The sequence below is a fragment of the Gymnodraco acuticeps genome, unplaced genomic scaffold, assembly GCF_902827175.1.
Source record: "Gymnodraco acuticeps unplaced genomic scaffold, fGymAcu1.1, whole genome shotgun sequence".
NCBI lineage: Eukaryota > Metazoa > Chordata > Actinopteri > Perciformes > Bathydraconidae > Gymnodraco > Gymnodraco acuticeps.
In genome coordinates, this window is record NW_022990334.1 from 293,848 (window position 1) to 315,191 (window position 21,344).

The 21,344-nt window shown below is 42.5% G+C and overlaps 1 protein-coding gene across 1 annotated transcript in view; it reads right to left on the reverse strand.

Moving 5' to 3' along the window:
* The window catches only part of gpc3 (glypican 3), a 192,350-nt gene extending 172,826 nt beyond the window's left edge, over positions 1 to 19,524 (reverse strand). Inside the window, 1 exon segment of the mRNA XM_034223265.1 lies at positions 18,302 to 19,524. Within this exon segment, the coding sequence (XP_034079156.1) occupies positions 18,302 to 18,458 (157 nt within the window). The 5' untranslated portion in view covers positions 18,459 to 19,524.
* Positions 19,525 to 21,344: the final 1,820 nt, after the last annotated feature.

A 21,344-nucleotide genomic window follows, 5' to 3' on the forward strand; every position in this document is an offset into this window, starting at 1 on the left:
CCGCCATATTGAGGGCTGTTCCAAAGCAACGAGTGTGGAGGGGGAGTGGGCTATCAAGCCCTCAAACAGCGAGTCTGCAGCGGTGCTGACTTGAGACCGGTCTCTACCTGACCGGAGTCACGCTGTGTGTGTCCGTCAGGAAACACGCTGTTTACAAGTAGTTCCAGCAAACATCCACTGATAAATTGCGATGTTAACAACCTCATGATAACCTCATATGTTTTTAACTTAGGATCATACCTGTGTTTAGCCTAGAAAAAGGTAAATGTGTGCATTTTATTATAAAGTTGTGTATATTTACAGACCGTTGTAAAAACTAAGAAGCTTATAAACATCAGGTTTAAAACTAAAAGAGCTTTGAAACACAATGAAAGATGTTTGGAGTTTTATTTGAGTTATTCATTTAAACTTTTTGTCTAAGAGATGCTGATTTGAAACCGTTGTTACATACAGTTACGGCATTTCCTGTTTCTGCCGGAGAGAGGGGAGGCCGTCCCAAAGCTTGCTGCTGTATTTACTCCCTCCATCTGACAGGAGGGAGCCTCGTTGAGCTGCGAGTGTGGCTACAGACGGAGTTCACTCCATCACGGAGGGGTAGGGTCGAGGGAGTGGTTTGGGATTGGGCCTACATCGGGTCGATGATCGTGTTGCTTTTAATCATACGAAGCCAGATTAAATTAAATAACGACTTCTCCAAGCTTATACTTTTCTCCAGAGTGCCGTGGTTCATTGTTTATTCATGTGTTTCAGCGGCATTTACCGACCGCTGCAGTGCTGGCTGCTCTTCCACGGGAGTTTATTCTCCCATTAGCTCCGGGTTAGCTCATACGGCAGCGCTGTAAAGTATTCACTGTCTGACTGTCACACACGCAGCTGATACATATCCCCAATTCCCCATAAGTGAATCTGTGTTTCAGAATGAATTGACGCTGTTTGGCATCACAACGCTGTTATTAAAGTTTCTCTGGTATAAAATGGGTGATGTTAGCATAGCAACCGAAGCTAAACTTTATTTTTTTTATTTTTTTTATTATTATTAGTAGACAAAATGTAATGTTTTTACAACAATATACAATTAATCCTACCAATATAGATGGGAACAAGGTTGGGGGGTCCCGAAAATATTTCCAATTACCCAAGGGACTGAAAAAGTTTGGGAACCACTGATTTAACTAATTTTCTTTCAAAAGTTAATTATCCAAAGCCTCTGTACACCCCCTTCTATTTACATGTAATGGTTTGGTCCGGCCTCCGCCTCCAAACGGCACTTTTTAGCAGAGAGTGAGAGCATGTGAGTAGGGATGCTAGTACGTACGTTTGTGCCATGTCTCAACAACTAACAAAGTCAGGCTTTCAATAAGAAAATAAAGAAGAGAAAGAAAAGAGAGAGGGACTAAAGGACGACAGTATGTCACCCAGTTTTTCAAGAAAAAAGGTGGGTGTGGTCTAGGGCTGTCCCGAATACCATTTTTCGGGCTCCGGATATTCGGTAGTAATCAGCAGCGAATATTCGGCCCGCGCGGGGGGGGGGGGGGGGGGGGGGGGGGCGTAGTAATCAGCAGCGAACCGCTTCAACACGTGGATTTCGGTGTATTCACGGCATTCATTTTGTTATTCTACAGTATTGTTGTTTTATAGTTAGTTATTAATGTTAAACACCCAATTTGTGTTCTTTGAAATTGAAAAGTTGTTACTTTCGTTGCAGTTGGATATATAATTTGGCTTGGCTTCCTATTTATGGACATGCTTTTATTTTGAAGGAGAGTTAGCGCAGTTGACAGGAAGTTGTTGTTGCTTTGGAAACAACGTGACGGAGAAAAGTAATATCTACATATAAAGACGGAGAAATTAAACGATAACGTTTATGGTTAAGTGTTAGCACCCCCCGAAAAGGCACAAGCTCTTATGTTGATATTGGAGATTTCAATAAATTCAATTTGAAAAAAAAACTTTAAATAATTGGTTTAAATGGCATAATAATAAGGACGATCGTCCAGAACACACATGTTATGATATTAGGGTCATGCAGAGTGAGATGAGATCGCTGTCCCTTTAAGAGAGAGAGGTGTGTGTGTGTGTGTGTGTGTGTGTGTGTGTGTGTGTGTGTGTGTGTGTGTGTGTGTGTGTGTGTGTGTGTGTGTGTGTGTGTGTGTGTGTGTGTGTGTGTGTTGTGTGTGTGTGTGTGTGTGTGTGTGTGTGTGTGTGTGTGTGTGTGTGTGTGTGTGTGTGTGTGTGTGTGTGTGTGTGTGTGTGTGTGTGTGTGTGTGTGTGTGTGTGTGTGTGTGTGTGTGTGTGTGTGTGTGTGTGTGTGTGTGTGTGTGTGTGTGTGTGTGTCTTTCTGGAAGTGAAACGAGGCAGCAGAAAAACAGAGGTCTGTGATGTATTTTGTGAAACAGAAGAACAACTAAATAAATACAACGGCCTCCCAAGAAGAGCTCGCCTCTCTCCAGTCATTTAAGCTAAAGTGGGTTATTGAACCTGAAGCTTGTTGCTTCTGCCCTGGGAGACGACAGAGAGTCATCCCCTCGACTATACGGTCTGGGAGCAGGAAAGTTCAACACACAGATGGCCCAGTCCGCCCCTTTGTAGCATATTATTTCGATGAGAGATGAGCAGATCGCCACTGGGCTTTCAACTAAAGACACAGCCACGCAAAAACTGCGGCATTTGTACAGCTCCTTATGGGTACTGCAATTTGTGAAGTGCTTTCCTCTGTGGTGAAACGATCAGCACTGCACCACGGAGGAAAGCGGCAGAAAGTCGCCTGGATTTAAAGAGAGCGGGGCTGCGTTGCGTGCATGGCTTCCTTCTGCAGGTAACGGGGAGACGCGCCTTGGCGGCGGTCTCGTTCAGGATCCGAAAATACAATTTAAATATTTTTGCACCCTTATTCCACTTATTCCTAGTGTGCCACATGGTTACGGTGCCGCGTGCCAATGGTGGCACGCGTGCCAGGGGTTGCCGACCCCTGGCGTAGTTCATTGTAAATAATAATTTGTATGTTGTTTTTTTTACTAAGCTGACATTAAGTACTGTTAATATATATAAAGAAAATGCAGAGGTTTTTAATTTCACTGCTCTTTTAGCTGACATTTAACAAATGCAGGTAGATTTTTAGCAGCTATTCATACTAAATCAGTTGTCCCTGCCCCTGGTGCCAGGACCAACAGATCCATCCTGTCCCCCCATAATGCTGAACCTGAGCCAGCTTTTCTCCCAACTGAACAGAGACTGGATATATCCCCCCCCTCTCTCTGGTCGCTGAAATGGGGAATTGAAATTACGGGCCAAAAGTTGTATTTACAAGTATTAAAAGTAAGCAGAGGACACCAAACCAACTGAGACCCGTCTGTCCGCCGAATCTACGCACAGTACAACACACACTGTACCACACACACACCTACACACTGTACCACACATACCTACAGCTCCTAAAGCATATCAGGCTACAGCCGTTGTGTATTTTATTATGTGAAGCACTAAATGGTCTTGGAAAAATATCGACTCTTTGTTTGTAGATATCTACTAAACTAAAGCAAATAAAGAGAGTAGGCCTGTTATACTCAGTGATATATATTATACACACTGCTCTGCTTTCTGCACAGACCTCACAGCTGTTCTCTCTGGACACATCGTGACGCGATGAGAGCAGTTTCTAAAATAATATCCAGGGGATGCATGCAGAGCTGTCGTTGGCTGAGATAAGTCCGGCCGTGCGTCACGCCTCCACCGTTCCCGGAAATGCATCCGCGGAGGAGCCGTGGAGGAACCATCAGTGTATCCTCGGTTATAGCTCCTCCAGAGAGCCTCCTCGATGCTCGATCCTCGGTCCTCAGTGTGCATACAGGGCCCTTCTCACTTCTCTTATTTTTCATTTCCTCGCTCCTCGGTCTCGGTCTCACCGGGAGTTGATTTGTCTGCGCCATCTTGAGTAGCGTCCCAGTGGCCTTATTTTTGCCAGAGGAGCGATAATGGAGGAGCGATAACCTAGGAACCACCAGACCATCCTTCGATTAAATCCTCAGACACTCGCCCCGCCCCCTTACTGTGTATCGCTCACTGATTGGACGATGCAGCGCATGCACTGATCTGATGCTTCTTGACCAAGCGGCAAACTGTGGGGTAGAGCCGGGAAGCCAATACGGAAGTGCCACACACTGCAGTTCATATATTGGCCGATAGACGATGGCTGCAGAAAGGAGCAATTTCCATAGACCCCCATGTTAAAATGCCCGATTTTACAGCAGAAAAAAACATGTTTCTACCCCTGGCTCCATACATTTTATTATCGATATAGTTAGATTCCACCTTCATGATTATGGATCTGTGAGTGAATTGTTTTCTAACGCGACCCTTTATATTTATATTAGGTCTTAAAGTTTGTGCATACATTAGGGCGTGGTCACTTTGATTGACAGATACGTGCCTCACTGTCAGCTAACAGCAACTTGTCCAATCTGCTAGGCTACAACCATGGAGGCTACAACGTTAGTTAGTTGTAGTTACTGTACTTGATCCTTTAGCTGTGTTCGTGGTGATCGTGCCTGTTAGGGAATATTGTTACAAATACCAGATAATTAAAATGTCGTGCTGTGCGCTTGAATGTACTAACAGATCTTCCAAGAAGTCTACTTTCAGCTTTTTTCGGTGAGTAAAATGATAATATTATACATGTTAACCCCGTTAGCAGGTGTTTGTGTGCTTGTTAGCTTAGCCTGTTATGTAGCTTATTAGCCAGCTAAGGACGTAACCCTTTATACATATATACAGTTTAGTTTATGATTCAGCCATGGGTAAGACTTTTATACTATATGGCTATGACGCCCATAATGCTAAACGGGAGCAAATGTTAAAAGGGGTGGGCCGCCGGAGTCCACGCCGCCGAAGCTAACGGGGCTGCAGGGTGCTAGCTCGCTAGCGCGTCCCGGCGGCCGTAGCTAGCACCCTGGGGCTCCGTTAGCTTCGGCCAGCGGCGGAGTCCGGCGTTATAACTGGAGATCAAGGAATGCATCGTAACGCAGACTTGGTTCGCCTGCAGCCCGCTGTAGTATTAGCTAAATAAATGATGTTGAGCAAGGCTTATTAAGCTGAACACCGCCACAATTATTCTGCTATGTATCGGTACTTATTTTATTTTATTAACGTGTGAATGACAAGCATTAAGAATAATACCAAATAGCTAATTATCTTGCAGATTGTCTCGTTTGATTATGAATGTAATGTTTATATAGTGGAACTACACTGTTTTATCAAAACCAAAGTGCCACGCAGTGACTTGGTATGCATGTATTTCAGCAGGAAATGTGCAACCTAGATGACATTTACCAACACAGACTATATAGAAATATTTGTAAAAGTTGTTAATGCGTTACTAAGTGAATATGGCATTAACCCTCCTGTTGTCTTCGGGTCAAATCTGACCGATTTACTACTTTCATCAATCATGTTTTACATTCGATTGATACTGAGAGCATGTTAGCTTAGCTTCTTAGCCTGAGCTAGGACTCGAACGTCACGCTCGTTGGCAGCAGGTCCCGCCCTGTCCCGCCTCTTTGCCCTTATTTGGAGAAGGCGGGAGAAGGCGGGAGTTAGACTCTGACGACACCGTCGAGCCGTTAGTGGCCGACTCCGCCTACTAAGGGCTTCACGGCAACTCTGCAGAATCCTATGGGTGACGTCACGGACCGTACGTCCATTTATATATACAGTCTATGTTCTTGACATGAGAGCAGAGTGAAGAAAATACATGAACCTCACGGGAGTCACTCCTCAGTTTATACCGTGTTTTGTTTCAATTAATGTATCATTTAGTTACAAATATGTGATATAGCCTATCTGAACAACAAAGTGGTCAAAAATCATTTTATTCATTTTTTGGAAACATTTTCATGATCACTTTTTTCGTTTTACATTTTCATTTATTGTCATTTCCATTCAGTCAGTCATTAAAGGTGGGGTAGGTAAGTTTCAGAAACCGGTGTCAGTACCAGATATGTTCGGGCTACCAGATATGTTCGGGTGTATTTCCGTCGCATCCGTCATCCGTCATATTCGTCATATTTTACGGCAACTCAAGAGGGCCATCACGGTCAAATTCCGAACATTTAAACATAGCCGACACTTCATTCTTTACTTTGTCCGTTATTATATGTAGAAGATTATACTTTTTCTCCGTCATGTTGTTTCCATAGCAACAACTTCAAACAATAACAACTAACCGCTAGCCGCAAAGCAAGCATCACAGCCACTGCTCCGTTTTCGGAGACTTTGCACACGTTTTTCACAAACATTTTCACACGCTAGGAGTACTTCCACTAGCTTCGTCTTGATCTGTAGATGTGATTTGATGTGTCGTGTGTCCCCCAACTCCTCTCCAAATTTCAGATATTTAATAAAATACTCAGGGGAGTTTCCTGAATTTTCATGCCCAAAACTAAGCACTAGGCCCTGGGTAAATTAAGAGGCTGATCTCGGGCACTTTTGTCCACTTTCCCTGGTGGTCGAAACTCAAGCCAGACATCCCTGGAATCGTCTCAGAGAGTAGATGATCAGTGGGGCCTTTTTTTACTGAATGATGTGTTTTTTATGGGGAATTCAAATATGAGCTTATTTTTAGGATTTTCGGAGACTTTGCACACGTTTTCACAAACATTTTCACGCTAGTATATAGAGTATGGGAGTACTTCCATTCGCTTCGCCTTGATCTGTAGATGTGATTTGATGTGTCGTGTGTCTCCCAACTCCTCTCCAAAGTTCAGATTCTATATAAAAATACTAAAAGGTAAATAAAACATTAAACATAATGACAAAATAACAACCTGAAATATATGTATTCTATCTACACATTTCGTAATTATCTAATCTAGTGGCCTTATAAAAGTGTTGGCTAAAGTAACGCAGAATATATATATATTTTTTAATTGTAAATAATTAGAAACATTATTTATGTGCACAAGTACATGGGACCCCACCATAGCACCCCACACATAACAAGCTGTCCCGAGTTCCTCCGGCTGCAGTTCCGCAGACGGCCGGTGTGTGGCAGCAGAGCGCTGGGAGCAGAGGGAGGTGAGTATATGACGGATATGACGGATGACGGATGCGACGGAAATACACCCGAACATATCTGGTAGCCCGAACATATCTGGTACTGACAACGGCTCGAGTGCACTAAAATTTGAAAGTACACAGCCGAAAAGAATCCGCCCCTTCCTTCAGACTTCCTTACAGAGCACCTCCTCCAACACACATGAACGCGCACATGACGTCAGCAGACTGGTGAAAGTGGCCGCCTGTTGCTGGCGAGTCATTAGAGGCTTCTCAATACTCAAATGTCCCCTCCTCGACCCCTCGGTCCTCGGTCCTCCGGTAGTGACCCGGAAATGCATTTCAGCGCGCCATTTTGAAGGACGTCTCATTTCTCTAAATGCACACCGAGGAACGAGCGTCGAGGAGGCTCTCTGGAGGAGCTATAACCGAGGATACACTGATGGTTCCTCCACGGCTCCTCCGCGGATGCATTTCCGGGAACGGTGGAGGCGTACACGGCCGGACTTATCTCAGCCAATGACAGCTCTGCATGCATCCTCTGGATATTATTTTAGAAACTGCTTTCATCGCGTTGCGATGTTTACAGTGAGAACAGCTGTGAGGTCCGTGCAGAAAGCAGAGCAGTGTACAATATCACTCAGTATAACAGGCCTACATTACTCTCTTTATTTGTTGTAGTACAAAGAGTCGATATTTTTCTAAGACCATTTAGTGCGTCACATAATAAAATACACAACGGCTGTAGCCTGATTATGCTTTAGGAGCTGTAAGTGTGTGTTGTAGGCAGTGTGTATGTGTGTGTGTGGTACAGTATGTAGGTGTGTGTTGTACAGTGCGTAGATGCGGCGGACAGACGGGTCTCAGTTGGTTTGGTGTCCTCTGCTTACTTTTAATTTAATTTAATTTCAAATCTTTATAGATCATTGATCTCTTTTTCAAGGGAGACCTGCTCAAGTAGTTCCACATGAAACATAAAAACATAAATAGAACAACAAAAGGACATCATACAGCATCATTTACATAATTATCCACATAAACAGGTACCAATAGCTTCCGATTGAGTAGCATCCAACCGAGCTTTAAAAACATTTAGTGGCACCAGATTGTTCAGTTTCCATTTAATTTGCAGACTATTCCAAGACAGAGGAGCTGCGCATCTAAAAGCTGTCTTCCCTAAGACAGTCCTAGCAGTTGGCACATTTAATAAAACCACATCATGCGATCTCAGGCAGTAGCCACTTACAATTCTCCGTGAGATCAGGGAGCAGATATAAGATCGAAGTTTCCCTAACATGGCTTTGTATGTTAGGGAAACTTCCATCTTATATCTGCTCCCTGATCTCACGGAAAATTGTAAGTGGCTTATTATTATTACAAGTTAATACTTGTAAATACAACTTTTGGCCCATAATTTCAATTCCCCATTTCAGCTACCAAAGAGAGGGGGGGGGGATATATCCAGTCTCTGATTGTGTTACGTTATTATGAGAGTGCTGAGCTCTCATACTTTAAATTGTATATATTTATATAAATATATTTGTGTGTGTGTGTCCGCATCTGTGCCTGTTATTGTCTCATTATACGGTATACCGCACTCTCAATTAATTCAAAGTAAATATGTGGGGGAACAATGTTCAGCTGATCTAACAGAGATTATAAAATACAGCGCTATGACAAAACACTCGACAGCTGATGCAGCTGTTGCCACGTAATAATGAACGGACGTCGCTTTAATATGACCGCTCAGAGGAGAGGAGTTCTCATTTCTTTAAACATCTGCTGCTTCCCCTCCTCTCTCATCGGTTCCCCTCCTCGGTCCTCCGCTCGCATCTCCTGTGGGCGGGTCTAAGTCTCGAGGAGGGGAACCGAGGAGGGGAGTCGAGGAGGGGAAATTTGAGTATTGAGAAGCCTCTATTGAAGTACTGCTGCAATGCACGCCCAATGAGGGCACGAGATACATTTGTGCGTGCACGAGATGGAAGGCTGACAGACAGGGCGGCAATCCAATCCGTTTAGCCGGCCCGGCTAAACCATGGATGTATAATAAGAACTGGATACAGCGTGGGAGGCGGGGCCTCATTCATTCCTATGAGAGCTGCTCATTAGCGCATGATGATACAATTGCCCAACTTTTGAGAGAGTGAAACGTCACAGATTACCCAGCATGCCTGAGAAGTACCCGTATGTGCACTCATAGAGCATGCGCAACTTTCACCAAAATGCTCGTTCACATCAAGCACGTCAATTTGCGTACACGTAACAGCACCGCGCGTTCATGACAGCATGGTAATGGATTGTTGTTATCATGGATTTGATATGAACGAGGCGGCAGTTAGCAGCTAGCTAGTAATGATGCTAATGTACACATCAATCGTTATGTACTTATATTACGCTGTAACAGGATCTAGTGATATCCAACAGAGCTTCATTTAGCATGAAATAATTATTGCACTGTATATATATATATATATATATATATATATATACATATTATTTATATATATTTATATACAGTGCAATAAGCTTCTTAGTGCAATACGAAGCTACAGGGACGTTAATAATGTCGGTAATATTAACTTTATTTAATACAACATTTACGGTACAAGATTTAATCATACAGCCCATGTAGTATGATAATGAATTACAGCAAACATGTGCAATATATCCATTATTACAGCTCCGTGGGATGGCAGTAAGACGATATGGATCCGTTCTTATTGTGCATCCATGGGTAAAGATAAACGCAACTCACATTGGTTTCTCATACAGCATCTCTGTAAACTACGTGTATTCACTGAATTTCACTCTGCCTTTAACGGCTCCTTGTAGCTCCAATAGCTCCAGCCCCCACCCTCCCTGTGAGCACAGTGTGCTCTGATTGGTCGGGACACGTAACATGAACGTGCCGGGCGGCGCGGTCCCGTGGGTTAGATGCGCGTTCATAATGCAGAGGGAAATAACTCTCAGAATAACGTTATTAGCACATTTTTACAACTTGAGGAACGAATGTTTTTAATAAGGACTATACAAGTGTTCATACTGGGTAGTTTATTTAGTTTAAAAAAAAAATTATCCAACGAGTTTAAGACCACTCTTTCCCCATGTTAGTCAATGGGAAAAAGTGTTTCCGGGCCTGGCAACCAAACGGAAGTGTAGTACCGCCGTTTGGCCAGCACGAATATTTTCATCTGAGTCCGGCGCACTTCCTGGGGGCTTGGGCTAAACGGATTGGTTGTACCTTTTACAGTATTACGGCTTCCACAGATGACATTTTTTAATGGATTTTTTGTCAAAGCACTTAAGATATTCATTGCTATCGGGATGTTAAGAGCATTCCATGGAATATAACAAAAAGTGTATCTCGAGCCGGTTTCTGAAACTTACCTACCCCACCTTTAAGTGCTATTAAAATGTTAATGTGCTACATATCCAAACAAACAAACAAAGTGTGCAATCCAATGAATGTTAATCTAACTGGGTTTTGATAGATAACATATCTCTTTTTCTTCTCTCAATTATTTTATTTCTATTGTGCACTCTAATCAATATTAATCAAACTATTGTTCGTTTATACATTTTAAGAATGGCGTTTATCTTTTTTGAGAATTAGTTCTTATTTGATTTTATTTATTGGGGTCTACAACAGATGATACAAATGTTTGTGTCAGTAAATGTGTACTAACAGAGGCGGGGGGGTGTGTGAAAATGACGGGGACAGAGCTGCTGTCAGACGATCAGCTGTGCAGCGTCATCACAAACGGACGTCGCTTCAGTGACGCTTTGCTCTTAAAACTCATTTCCCTGCTTCTCGTGGTTTCCTTGCGTCTCTCCATGCTTCCCTGGTAGGAGGGACTAGTCACAGGGAAACGACGCAAGTGAGGGACGCAAGGAATCCATTTAACCGCAGTGAGAAGGGACTTATATCTCAGCCAATGACAGCTCTGCATGCATCCCTTGGATATTATATTAGTAACTGCTTTCATCGCAACGCGATGTTTACAGTGAGAACAGCTGTGAGGTCCGTGCAGAAAGCAGAGCAGTGTGTAAAATATATATCACTCAGTATAACAGGCCTACATTACTTTCCGTATTTGTATGCTGTAGTTTAGTAGATATCTACAAACAAAGAGTCGATATGTTTCTAAGACCATTTAGTGCTTCACATAATAAAATACACAACGGCTGTAGCCTGATTATGCTTTAGGAGCAGTAGGTGTGTGTGGTACAGTGTGTAGGAGTGTGTGGTACAGTGTGTAGGTGTGTCGGACAGACGGGTCTCAGTTGGTTTGGTGTCCTATGCTTACTTTTAATACTTGTACAACTTTTGGCCCGTAATTTCAATTCCCCATTTCAGCGACCAGAGAGAGGGGTGGAGGGGGGGGGGGGTATATCCAGTCTCTGATTGTGTTACGTTATGATGAGAGTGCTCTCATACTTGTTTGATTCTGAAATTGTATATATTTATATAATTATATGTGTGTGTATATGTCCGCATCTGTAGCCTGTTATTGTCTCATTATACCGCACTGTGAATGAATTGAAAGTAAATATATAAGTGGTCATGAACACATCTGTCCATCAGACAGAGGGCTGCTGTGCCTCCTGTCATCATTAATGGACGTCTCTTTAAAATGACCGCTCAGAGGAGAGGAGTTCTCATTTCTCTAACCGCCTGCTGCTTCCCCTCCTCTCTCCTCGGTTCCCCTCCTCTCTCCTCCGCTCGCATCTCCTGTGGGCGGCACCAAGGCCCTTTCTCATTTCTCTAACTCCCCTCCTCGACTCCTATCCTCGATACTTAGTCCCGCCCACAGGAGATGCGAGCGGAGGAGCCGAGGAGGGGAACCGAGGAGAGAGGAGGGGAAGCAGCAGGCGGTTAGAGAAATGAGAACTCCTCTCCTCTGAGCGGTCATTTTAAAGAGACGTCCATTAATGATGACAGGAGGCACAGCAGCCCTCTGTCTGATGGACAGATGTGTTCATGACGACTTATATATTTACTTTGATTCATTCACAGTGCGGTATAATGAGACAATAACAGGCTACAGATGCGGACACACACACACGCACACATATATATATATATGTATATATTTATATAAATATATACAATTTCAGAATCAAACAGAGCACTCTCATAATAACATAACACTATCAGAGACTGGATATATCCCCTCCCCCTCTCCCCTCTCTGGTCGCTGAAATGAGGAATATAAATTACGGGCCAAAAGTTTTATTTACAATATTAAAAGTAAGCAGAGGACACCAAATCAACTGAGACCTGTCTGTCCGCTGCATCTACGCACACACTGTACCACACACACGCACATACAGTTCCTAAAACAGGCTACAGCCGTTGTGTATTTTATTATGTGAAGCACTAAATGGTTTTAGAAAAATATCGACTCTTTGTAGAGGCCTGTTATACTGAGTGATATATATTATACGCACTGCTCTGCTTTCTGCACAGACCTCACAGCTGTTCTCTCTGTAAACATCGCGTCGCGATGAAAGCAGTTTCTAAAATAATATCCAGGGGATGCATGCAGAGCTGTCATTGGCTGAGATAAGTCCGGCCGTGCGTCACGACTCTTTGAAACATCTCTGTTCCCGGAAATGCATCCACGAAGGAGCCGTGGAGGACCGTGGAGGACCCATCAGTGTATCCTCGGTTATAGCTCCTCCAGAGAGCCGCTCGATCCTCGGTCCTTGAAGTGCATTTAGAGAAATGAGATGTCCTTCAAAATGGCGCGCTGAAATTCATTTCCGGGTCACTACCGGAGGACCGAGGAGTCGAGGAGTCGAGGAGGGGGATTTGATGAAATGAGAAAGGGCCCAAGTCTCGAGGAGGGGAGTCGAGGATAGGAGTCGAGGAGGGGAAATTTGAGTATTGAGAAACCTCTACTTTGTCCGTGTTTGGCTCTCTCTCCGCACAGTGAAGCGTGGAATTTCCCCGCGATGTTCGAAATTATTGATATTTATCGGAACGGTATTGCACCTTCCTTTTTAAACTGACGGTTCGAGATGACTAGTAGCCCAATATTTCATTGCACAACAGTTGTTGGGAGGCTGTCACAGGCTCTTTAAAGTTGGTGAAGTTTCAACACACAGTGACGCCCTTGGACCCTGCAGATAAATCCTGAGAACGTCAACATCTCCTGCACATATTTCTGGCTTCTACAATCAAACAACATGAGACCATAATTTCTTCAGCTCAGACTCCTTTGTACAATCACTGTTTTTGGTGTCTTGATGAGTGACAGCTGTCAGCCCAGCCTCCAGCAAACATGTCCTACTCTTCCATTTAGTGAGAATCAGGCGCTCCTCTCATGAATCTGCTGCTGTCAGAGATCCTCCACGTCCTCCGCTCCCAAACACCGGCGAACACTGATGGAGCTGCTTTCACACTCATGTCCCGGGGTAAGTGCCTCTCTCTCTCTCTCTCTGCACATATATGACTACGCGGTGGAGCGAACTGACACCCAGCCTCCATTTCACCTTCAGACACTACAACCACCCACAGCCACAGCCACAACAAAGGCATGAGTGGTACTCCTACAGCACTGTTTGTGTTTTTCATATCTCCACTGTAGTGCTGTTTCTCACTTCTTTTAAAAATCACGAGGGCGGAAAGAACAACTTAAGCTTTTTGTGTTTTGGTGGTTTATACCCTCTTGGCACTACATGCAGCATTAGCTCTGCGGACATCTCTCTGAATCAGACACCTCCCACACATGATACATCATATTATCAATAAACACACACACACACACACGCACACACACACACACCATGTATACATCACTTCAGGGGACATTACATTGACTTACATGCATTTCCTGGAGACTTATCCTAACCTTAACCATAACCAACACATGCCTAACCCTAACCCTTACCCTTAACCTTACCCTAAACCTAACCAAGTCTTCACCCTAAAATTAATGATTCCCCTCATGGGTACCTCCAATTTGTCCCCATAAGGGAGGCGAGTCCCCACACGTGACTATGTAAACAAATTTAGGTCCCCACAAGTATAGTAATGCTAGGCCACACACACCCACACACACACACACACACACACACATACACACACACACACACACACACACACACACATACACACACACACATAGAGTAAGTGACACTTCTCTCAGTAGAATCACAGCAAGCCATCCTCAACATTTAACTTCAGCAATCTTTCATCAGCCTCATGCCTCAATGAAGAACTAGTGTTACATTAGGGCCGCACAGTTACCGCATTCAATTGCAAATTTTCGAGCAAGCACAAAGTTCAGAACTATTATAGCAAACCTCTTCAACGTATTCTGCAATAATTAATGACACAGATGTTTTATGGATGACCACAAAATTGGACCCAAAGAATGTACTGAATGTATGAGAAGGAAGCGGCTGCATATTTGATGCTTTTGTGAAATGTAAAGCCAAAAAGCTCATTAGGAAAGGAGAATAAGAAGAGCTGGGATTTAAGGAAATTCTACCTAGCTTAGCGCCAACTCTCATATTACTTTTTAAATCTTTATGCATTGCTTAAATTTAGTCTAGGATTTCAATGTCATCACTGGATTAAATGACAGTTTGAAAACATGGGAAGTTTAATATGAGTCTATTTATTTGAAGGAAAACTAAAATACTATATTTTAAACTTCACATGTTTTTCAGAATAATGCAACATTTTGCAACAGTTTCTTCCATGTGGATTTACACAGAGATCCATATAAAACGGAATATATTATCAATGCAGTGAATGTGATCATTGTTGATGATGTAACGTTTGGTAATGCAACTGTTACTGCACTGAAAAACATTCGTATTGTTTTAATGCAGTGGTTCCCAACATAGGGGTTTGGGCCCCCACACAGTCACAAGAGAAACCTAAAAGGGTCCCGCAGGGTGATAAACAGACTAAGAAAACAGAAAATACAAATCAAATGATGTTTATCTAGTCAGAATTTTCTTTATTCTTTGTTTATTTTCTATCCATATAATGTAAACAACATCACACTTTGATTAAACTGGACCACTAAAAATGAGTTGCAATAAGACACACATTTCTAACCGCAGCTTATCAAACATTATTCAATCAACATGACATTTTACAAGGTTGCTTCTTCTCTCTGCGTTCAGGCCTCATTGTTGAACAAATATTGAATCGTGAGGGGACTTTAATATTTTACAGGATAAAATGCTTTTTGTGGCAACGCGCTCCTCCCTGCAGACCTTGCCAAAAGTGTGACTTTCGGATGTGTTTATAAAAAATTACAATGTACACTTTAATCGTTGCAAACTGTTTCTCAATCACTTGTATTTTTCGTCATATTCTGTTATATTTCTCTACAGATGCTCTCAGAGTGGTGTCCCTTTTTGTCTTCAGGAGATCAGGAATTGTTGAATATTCCGATTATTTCATTCGTCATGTAAGAAACATTTCCTTCGATGTTAAAGTACTACACTTGTACGAGTACGTGATTCTACATCCATCAATGAATATCTAAGGTTGATTATATTGATGTTGCTTGTATTGTTTAACAGCGCAGAGTTAGCATTGTGCAGTAACAAACGCTTTTTTGTACATCTTTTATGTCTGGCTTTCGATTTGATCATGTACTGTTGGTGTAACATTATGAATGTGAGACTTTCTCTTATTTAATTAGTTTTTTGTTTTTATTGTAGATGGTCAGGAATATGGTGTAAACTGTCTTTTATGTGGATCCTAAGAATAAAGTAAAAAGTACCTACCCATAAAACACTTTGTCAAACGTGTTACACGGGACATGTTAAAGGTCACATAAATCTGTGTTCCCCCTGTCTCTCTTTTTGTCCTGATCCATGTTTATAAAAATCTGTCTGAAATGGAGCTGATCAGTTTTTGGTTGTGCAACCATTAGCCAATAACCAACCAAGGTATCACCCGTCCACCTTATCACCTGAATCTCGTCCTAGAGCACCATTGTGTCAATCATCTCTCAGAGGGGCGTGGCCAGCAGCAGCTCATTAGCATTTAAAGAGACCTATAATATATTGTTGAAAAAGAGTATAATAGGGGACCTTTAAAACCTTATATTATAGTTTGTATACACATATCAGCCCAATTGGGAATCTTATAGTAACCTGTGTGTTTTGTATATATTGGATTTACTTCCTCGTTGTTGCACTGCATCATATGTTAATTCAACAATTTTTCCTTTTTCTTGTGACATGAAAATCCAGTTTTTAAAAATGTATGGAGCTGTTTCCCATCTTTTTTTTCACAATTTCACTTAATAAAGATCAAATAGAGAAATGAACATAACACATTTTTACCGAGCCAAATATTTAATTGTGTGCATATTAATTTATATTGATCTATTTTATATCTTATATTTTGTATCATAGCATTATACTTTATAGTTTTTATCCTCGGCTAAGCATCTGCATGCTTGCTCCAAAGACATGTAATTGCACAGTGACATTATCTTATCTAAAAAGGATATATTTCACATTTAATTTGTTAAACAGTTTATCCAAATGTATCCATTTTGGTAAAACACCCTATTAGACTTCTTATGGACAAACTGTTATAAAACGTCAAGTAAAAATCATGCATTTAAAATCTCACCTATGAACCAAATATGACCTAAAACATATATATGAAGTGAAAAGGGAAACATGTACAACTACCTCAAAGTTGTATGTACAATAAATGTACTTGCTTTCCACCACTGCTGAGACCAACAATTACAAATGAATGAAAACTGAATGTACTAAACATGTATTTAATCATGATCATGAGCCTTTCATAAGATGAGTAAACATCAAATGATTTCAAGATACAACTAAATAACATAAAATGATGTTTAAAAAGAAGCCTTAGGTTTTTTTAATCCATGTTGTACATTCATCTGGAAATCTTTTTACTGCACATGTCTGAATCCACTACCATCAGTCACTTTGCTAAGGCACCGCACTAGCAGCTGACTTCATAAAACCAGCAATTAATCTGCAGCAGAGTAGCCGTGGGCGTCGCGGGGATGTGTAAACCAAACTACCTCTTAACAGGCCAGGATGAATTGTCCTTTGGCTGACTGCTGGATTGATTTCCACTGGAGGAGGTAATGTTTCCCGAGACGCCTGGCGCGCAGGGCTCAGGGAAGATGCAAAGCTGGGCCGCTCTGAAAATATTCCTAAATATTCCTCTGGCTGATAAAATGCTTGATGGCCAAGGAGGTGTAGAGTGTATGATTACAGATGTATGCACGGAGAGATGTAAGGGCTCAGCAGGTTGGAGCTGCATGCACCCAGAGATAGATTAATACAGGCTGGCGTGACAAAATGTGCTTCAAAGTACAGATTTCCCTGCTGTTTGACTTGAATCAGTTGTGTGATTCATTACACTCTCCTGTGAACATTTTGCATTATATTTGGTAAACATCTCTCCGGAGAATCAGGTGCATGCTGCGAATGGAGAGAAACCCGATCACCTGGAGCACTTTCCCCATGCTGACATGACACTCTTAACACCCATTCAGCATTTGCATCTGGCTGTGATTCAGCCACATGACAGACATCCTCATTTGCATCCTGGATCAGAAACATGCAACAGGCTCCAGCAGTGCACACACACACGCTGTGTTCTGCTAAATGTAATCGGGGGGATTCATCTATCCTGCAAACACCTCAATGAATTCACCATTAGCTCAGTTTTTAAAAAGTCAAGTCACTTGTCTTGTTCTTTCCTCTAAAGGGCAGAGTCACTGACATTGGAGCTCCTGGGAACATAATTACCCCTTTGGATAAATGCAGGTTTTGCTTCCATTGTTGGTTACAATTCAAATCACACCTCTAATACTTTGTGACAGCTTACAAATGACTTAATCACCTGTTTCAAACTTAGCAGGAGATTCAAGCCCACAAAAAAAAAAACACCTGCAAGAAATCTGCTTCCAATTTCCAAAAATCAGTGGCTCCACTTTTGGATTGATCGATTCTCTAAGCTTGTTATTAAACAGTTAACCAGAGACTTATATAACTCAACCTGCTCCATTTTCCTTTTTTTTTTTTACAAGATACTTAACTGGCCGTTAGATTTTTTTATTTTTTTTTACAGAGCAGGTTGTTGAGCCAGAGGGATGGAGAGTGTGTGTGGGCTCTCTGATGAAGCCTTGAACTGTAGTGGCTGGATAACTGTAATGGTGCATCCAATTTGTGTGCGTAAAAGCTATAAAGCTACGTGTCAAAGCTTAAAGTTGATAGTTACCGGACACCGGCGTTTCTGGGACCCATTTGGAGCTCGGATGCAGAGACTGGAACACGGTGCGCACCTCCTGGCAGCTCGGCACCTGTCCTCCGGGCAGGGGGAACAGCTGGAGGAAGGCGCACAGAAAGAGCGCACTGTGCACTGATGGAGCAGCCATGGCAGGCACTTAAACGCGAATAGAAATAAGACAGAAAGCACGAAACTTCAATACATTAAAAGTTACACGAGCATCCCGGGTTTGCACTGAGGAGAAGAAGCTGCTGCTCCAGGATCCTCATGATTTGTTTGTGTCCCGCCGCTCAGAAATGTGCTCTGATAACTTGAGTCCCTCTTCACTGACGCCACTGACTCTCACCTCGCTGCACAGATGAATACAAGTGCGCGCTCCCTCTCCAAAAGCGCGCGTCACACAGCGTAAACCTGCCCCTAGATCTCCTCTCCAGTGTGATAGTAGTGATGAGAGCTGGCAGTGTGTGGATGCAGGAGTGGAGATAGGAGGGGAGTGATGCGGTGCACGAGCTGTCGTCGTGTTAGATGAATAGCAGTGTGTGTTATGGGATGCAATTGGGACACCGTACCTGAGGCGGGTAATGTGGCCAGGAGATGCGCATACATTACAATGAAAAATGACACAAGCGTGGGATATAGTATGGAAATAAGCCTTTATTTTTGCAAAAACATGGAGAACGTGTACAGAAAACATGTGGGATGACACAATTAACAGCATCTACTTACTTCTAATAATTACACACATTTAATTTAATACCTATAGTGATTATTTTCATCTTGAGTGGACAGTCTTTTACATCAAGAGCCAATAAAGTCGAAATGGTGCCACCTAGTGTTCAGTTTGACAATATATGTAGCTCTTACTCTGAAGATTGATAATAAAAAGTCCATAAAGCCAGAAAAAAAGCACATACAACTTTTTATGTTTCCCCAAATGAGTACAATCTAAAACACGTGTAGCTGTTCACAACATCTGGCGGCTTGCAGATGGATACTGTGCAATTTCTTTAATTGTTTCGAGTATTGAAATTGTGAAGTCATCCACCCGAAAACAGCGAGACAAGCAGCAATGTCAAAGAAGCTTAATGTTAAGATGCCTGGAGAGCATAACACGTCAGCAACAATGGGGGAGAAACAAACAGCAGCTGTTTTGTGCCTTACAGACTCTTTCAAGTGTTCATCAAAGCTTGGAATAAAGAAAAAGACTTCTTTTGGCTGAGATGTTGAGAAACAGAGAGCTTTGCATGGATTTGCACAGCAGAGACTGGCAACAGCTGAGAGCAAACCAGCAAAACTGGCTGTAAACCCACATGATTCCAGGTGTAAACAGGCTGACGCGTGAGGGAAGGTGACCGGCAGCACCTGAAGTGCACAAACTGCAGTAGGTCAGTGAGTACTACCTGCACTGTGAGCACTTTGGGACTACCAGGTCCACAACGTGTTTTCAACGTGTTTTCCCCTTGCTGGTATTTAGGCAATGCATTGTTTTTAAACTGTTACTATTATCAGTACTACTTAACTATTTTGTTGTTTTGTTTTCAAAGCTTTAAACCGTGATTCTGCTTCTGTCTGACCGTTAGCAGTGATGGTTTAGTTGGGTTCAAACTGCCAAAAAAAGGATACAATGAGAAAGTAACTTCAATTGACAGAACTAAAACATATTAGTGTTATGTAAGTAAAGACACAAAGCATTCCATCTCACAGAACAATTTGGTGTCAAAGATAATATAGACCAGGGGTTTTCAAAGTGTGGGAAGGTGAGCCTCCCCTCAGAGAACATAAGAACAGCCGCGCCCCCCCTCTCAATTATTATTGCTATTATTATTATTATTATTATTATTGTTGTTGCTATAATTCAGGGGTATTAAATTGCATTTCAAAGAGGTCCAGTAAGAGAAAATGACATTAAATGCTTTGTTTTCGCTGTCTACCTTTCTCTTTTTGGAGCACGCCTGTTTCTCTCTTCTTGTCTTTTCTCTGTGTGTTTGAATCTATCGTGCTGACTCACTGACTGCACCGAATTGATTGGCTGAGTAGCGTCACCTCCTTAAAACATTAAACAATAACTTTTAAAAACCTTTTTATCTCTTAAATATTTTTTACATTTTCAACATCGTGGATAAATCCTTATATACTCCCGGCAATACACTGAACGTCAACGTTGCCTCCTTATTACTGAAGTCTTTGATGCGCACAGGCGGATGATGCGGGGATGCAATGTAGACAGGAATAGATCATCCTCTGGCTGCAGCCTTGACCGGTACTTGCTTTTGATCAAAGTCAATGCGGAACACCCGCACTCACACAGGTAGGTGGAGGCAGGGGCGGACTGGGACTAAAAATTAGCCCTGGAATCTCACCCAGCCCAGCCCACACAAATTGGTAGAGCAACTGTCAACGGGGGGGGTGCTCATGTACTGTCAACGGGGGGGTGGAGCCTCGCTGCGTGGAATGAGCACTTTTACAGCCTTTTTGGCGAGGTGGGTGAACTCGGTCTCCACAGACAGCCAACAGTGTGCAAGTGACACTTTATTTTTTTCTCACACTGCGCCCCCCCCAGGGAGGCGCGCCTCACACTTTGAAAACCGCTGGTCTATACGATAGAGAACGTTAGCGGATTCAACTGATATCGTCTCTGTGTGGACGGGGCCTAAGACATACAAGTGTTTTGTAAAAGTGTAGACACATAGAGCCCGGAGATAAATCTGTTTTCAGAGCGTGAAGAGAGATCCTGAAGAACAACAAGCCCTCCAGCCAGAAGGAGCAACTAGGGCAGTAGATTCTGAATTATTTCACTAACTACACTAGATGCACCTTAGCTGGAGGACCATAGGAAGAAGGAGGATTGATTGACATCCAAAACCTCCAGGCAGGATGACGCAGCACCACCTGAAAACAGAAAGAAAATCAATCCAGGAGACAACTGTAGACAAATATTGAACAGATCACCATGTTTGGAGAAAGAATACATGTCTTTTAGGCAGTCGTCATCATCATGTATGTATTAGAAGGTAAACTGTTTCCAAGCATGACA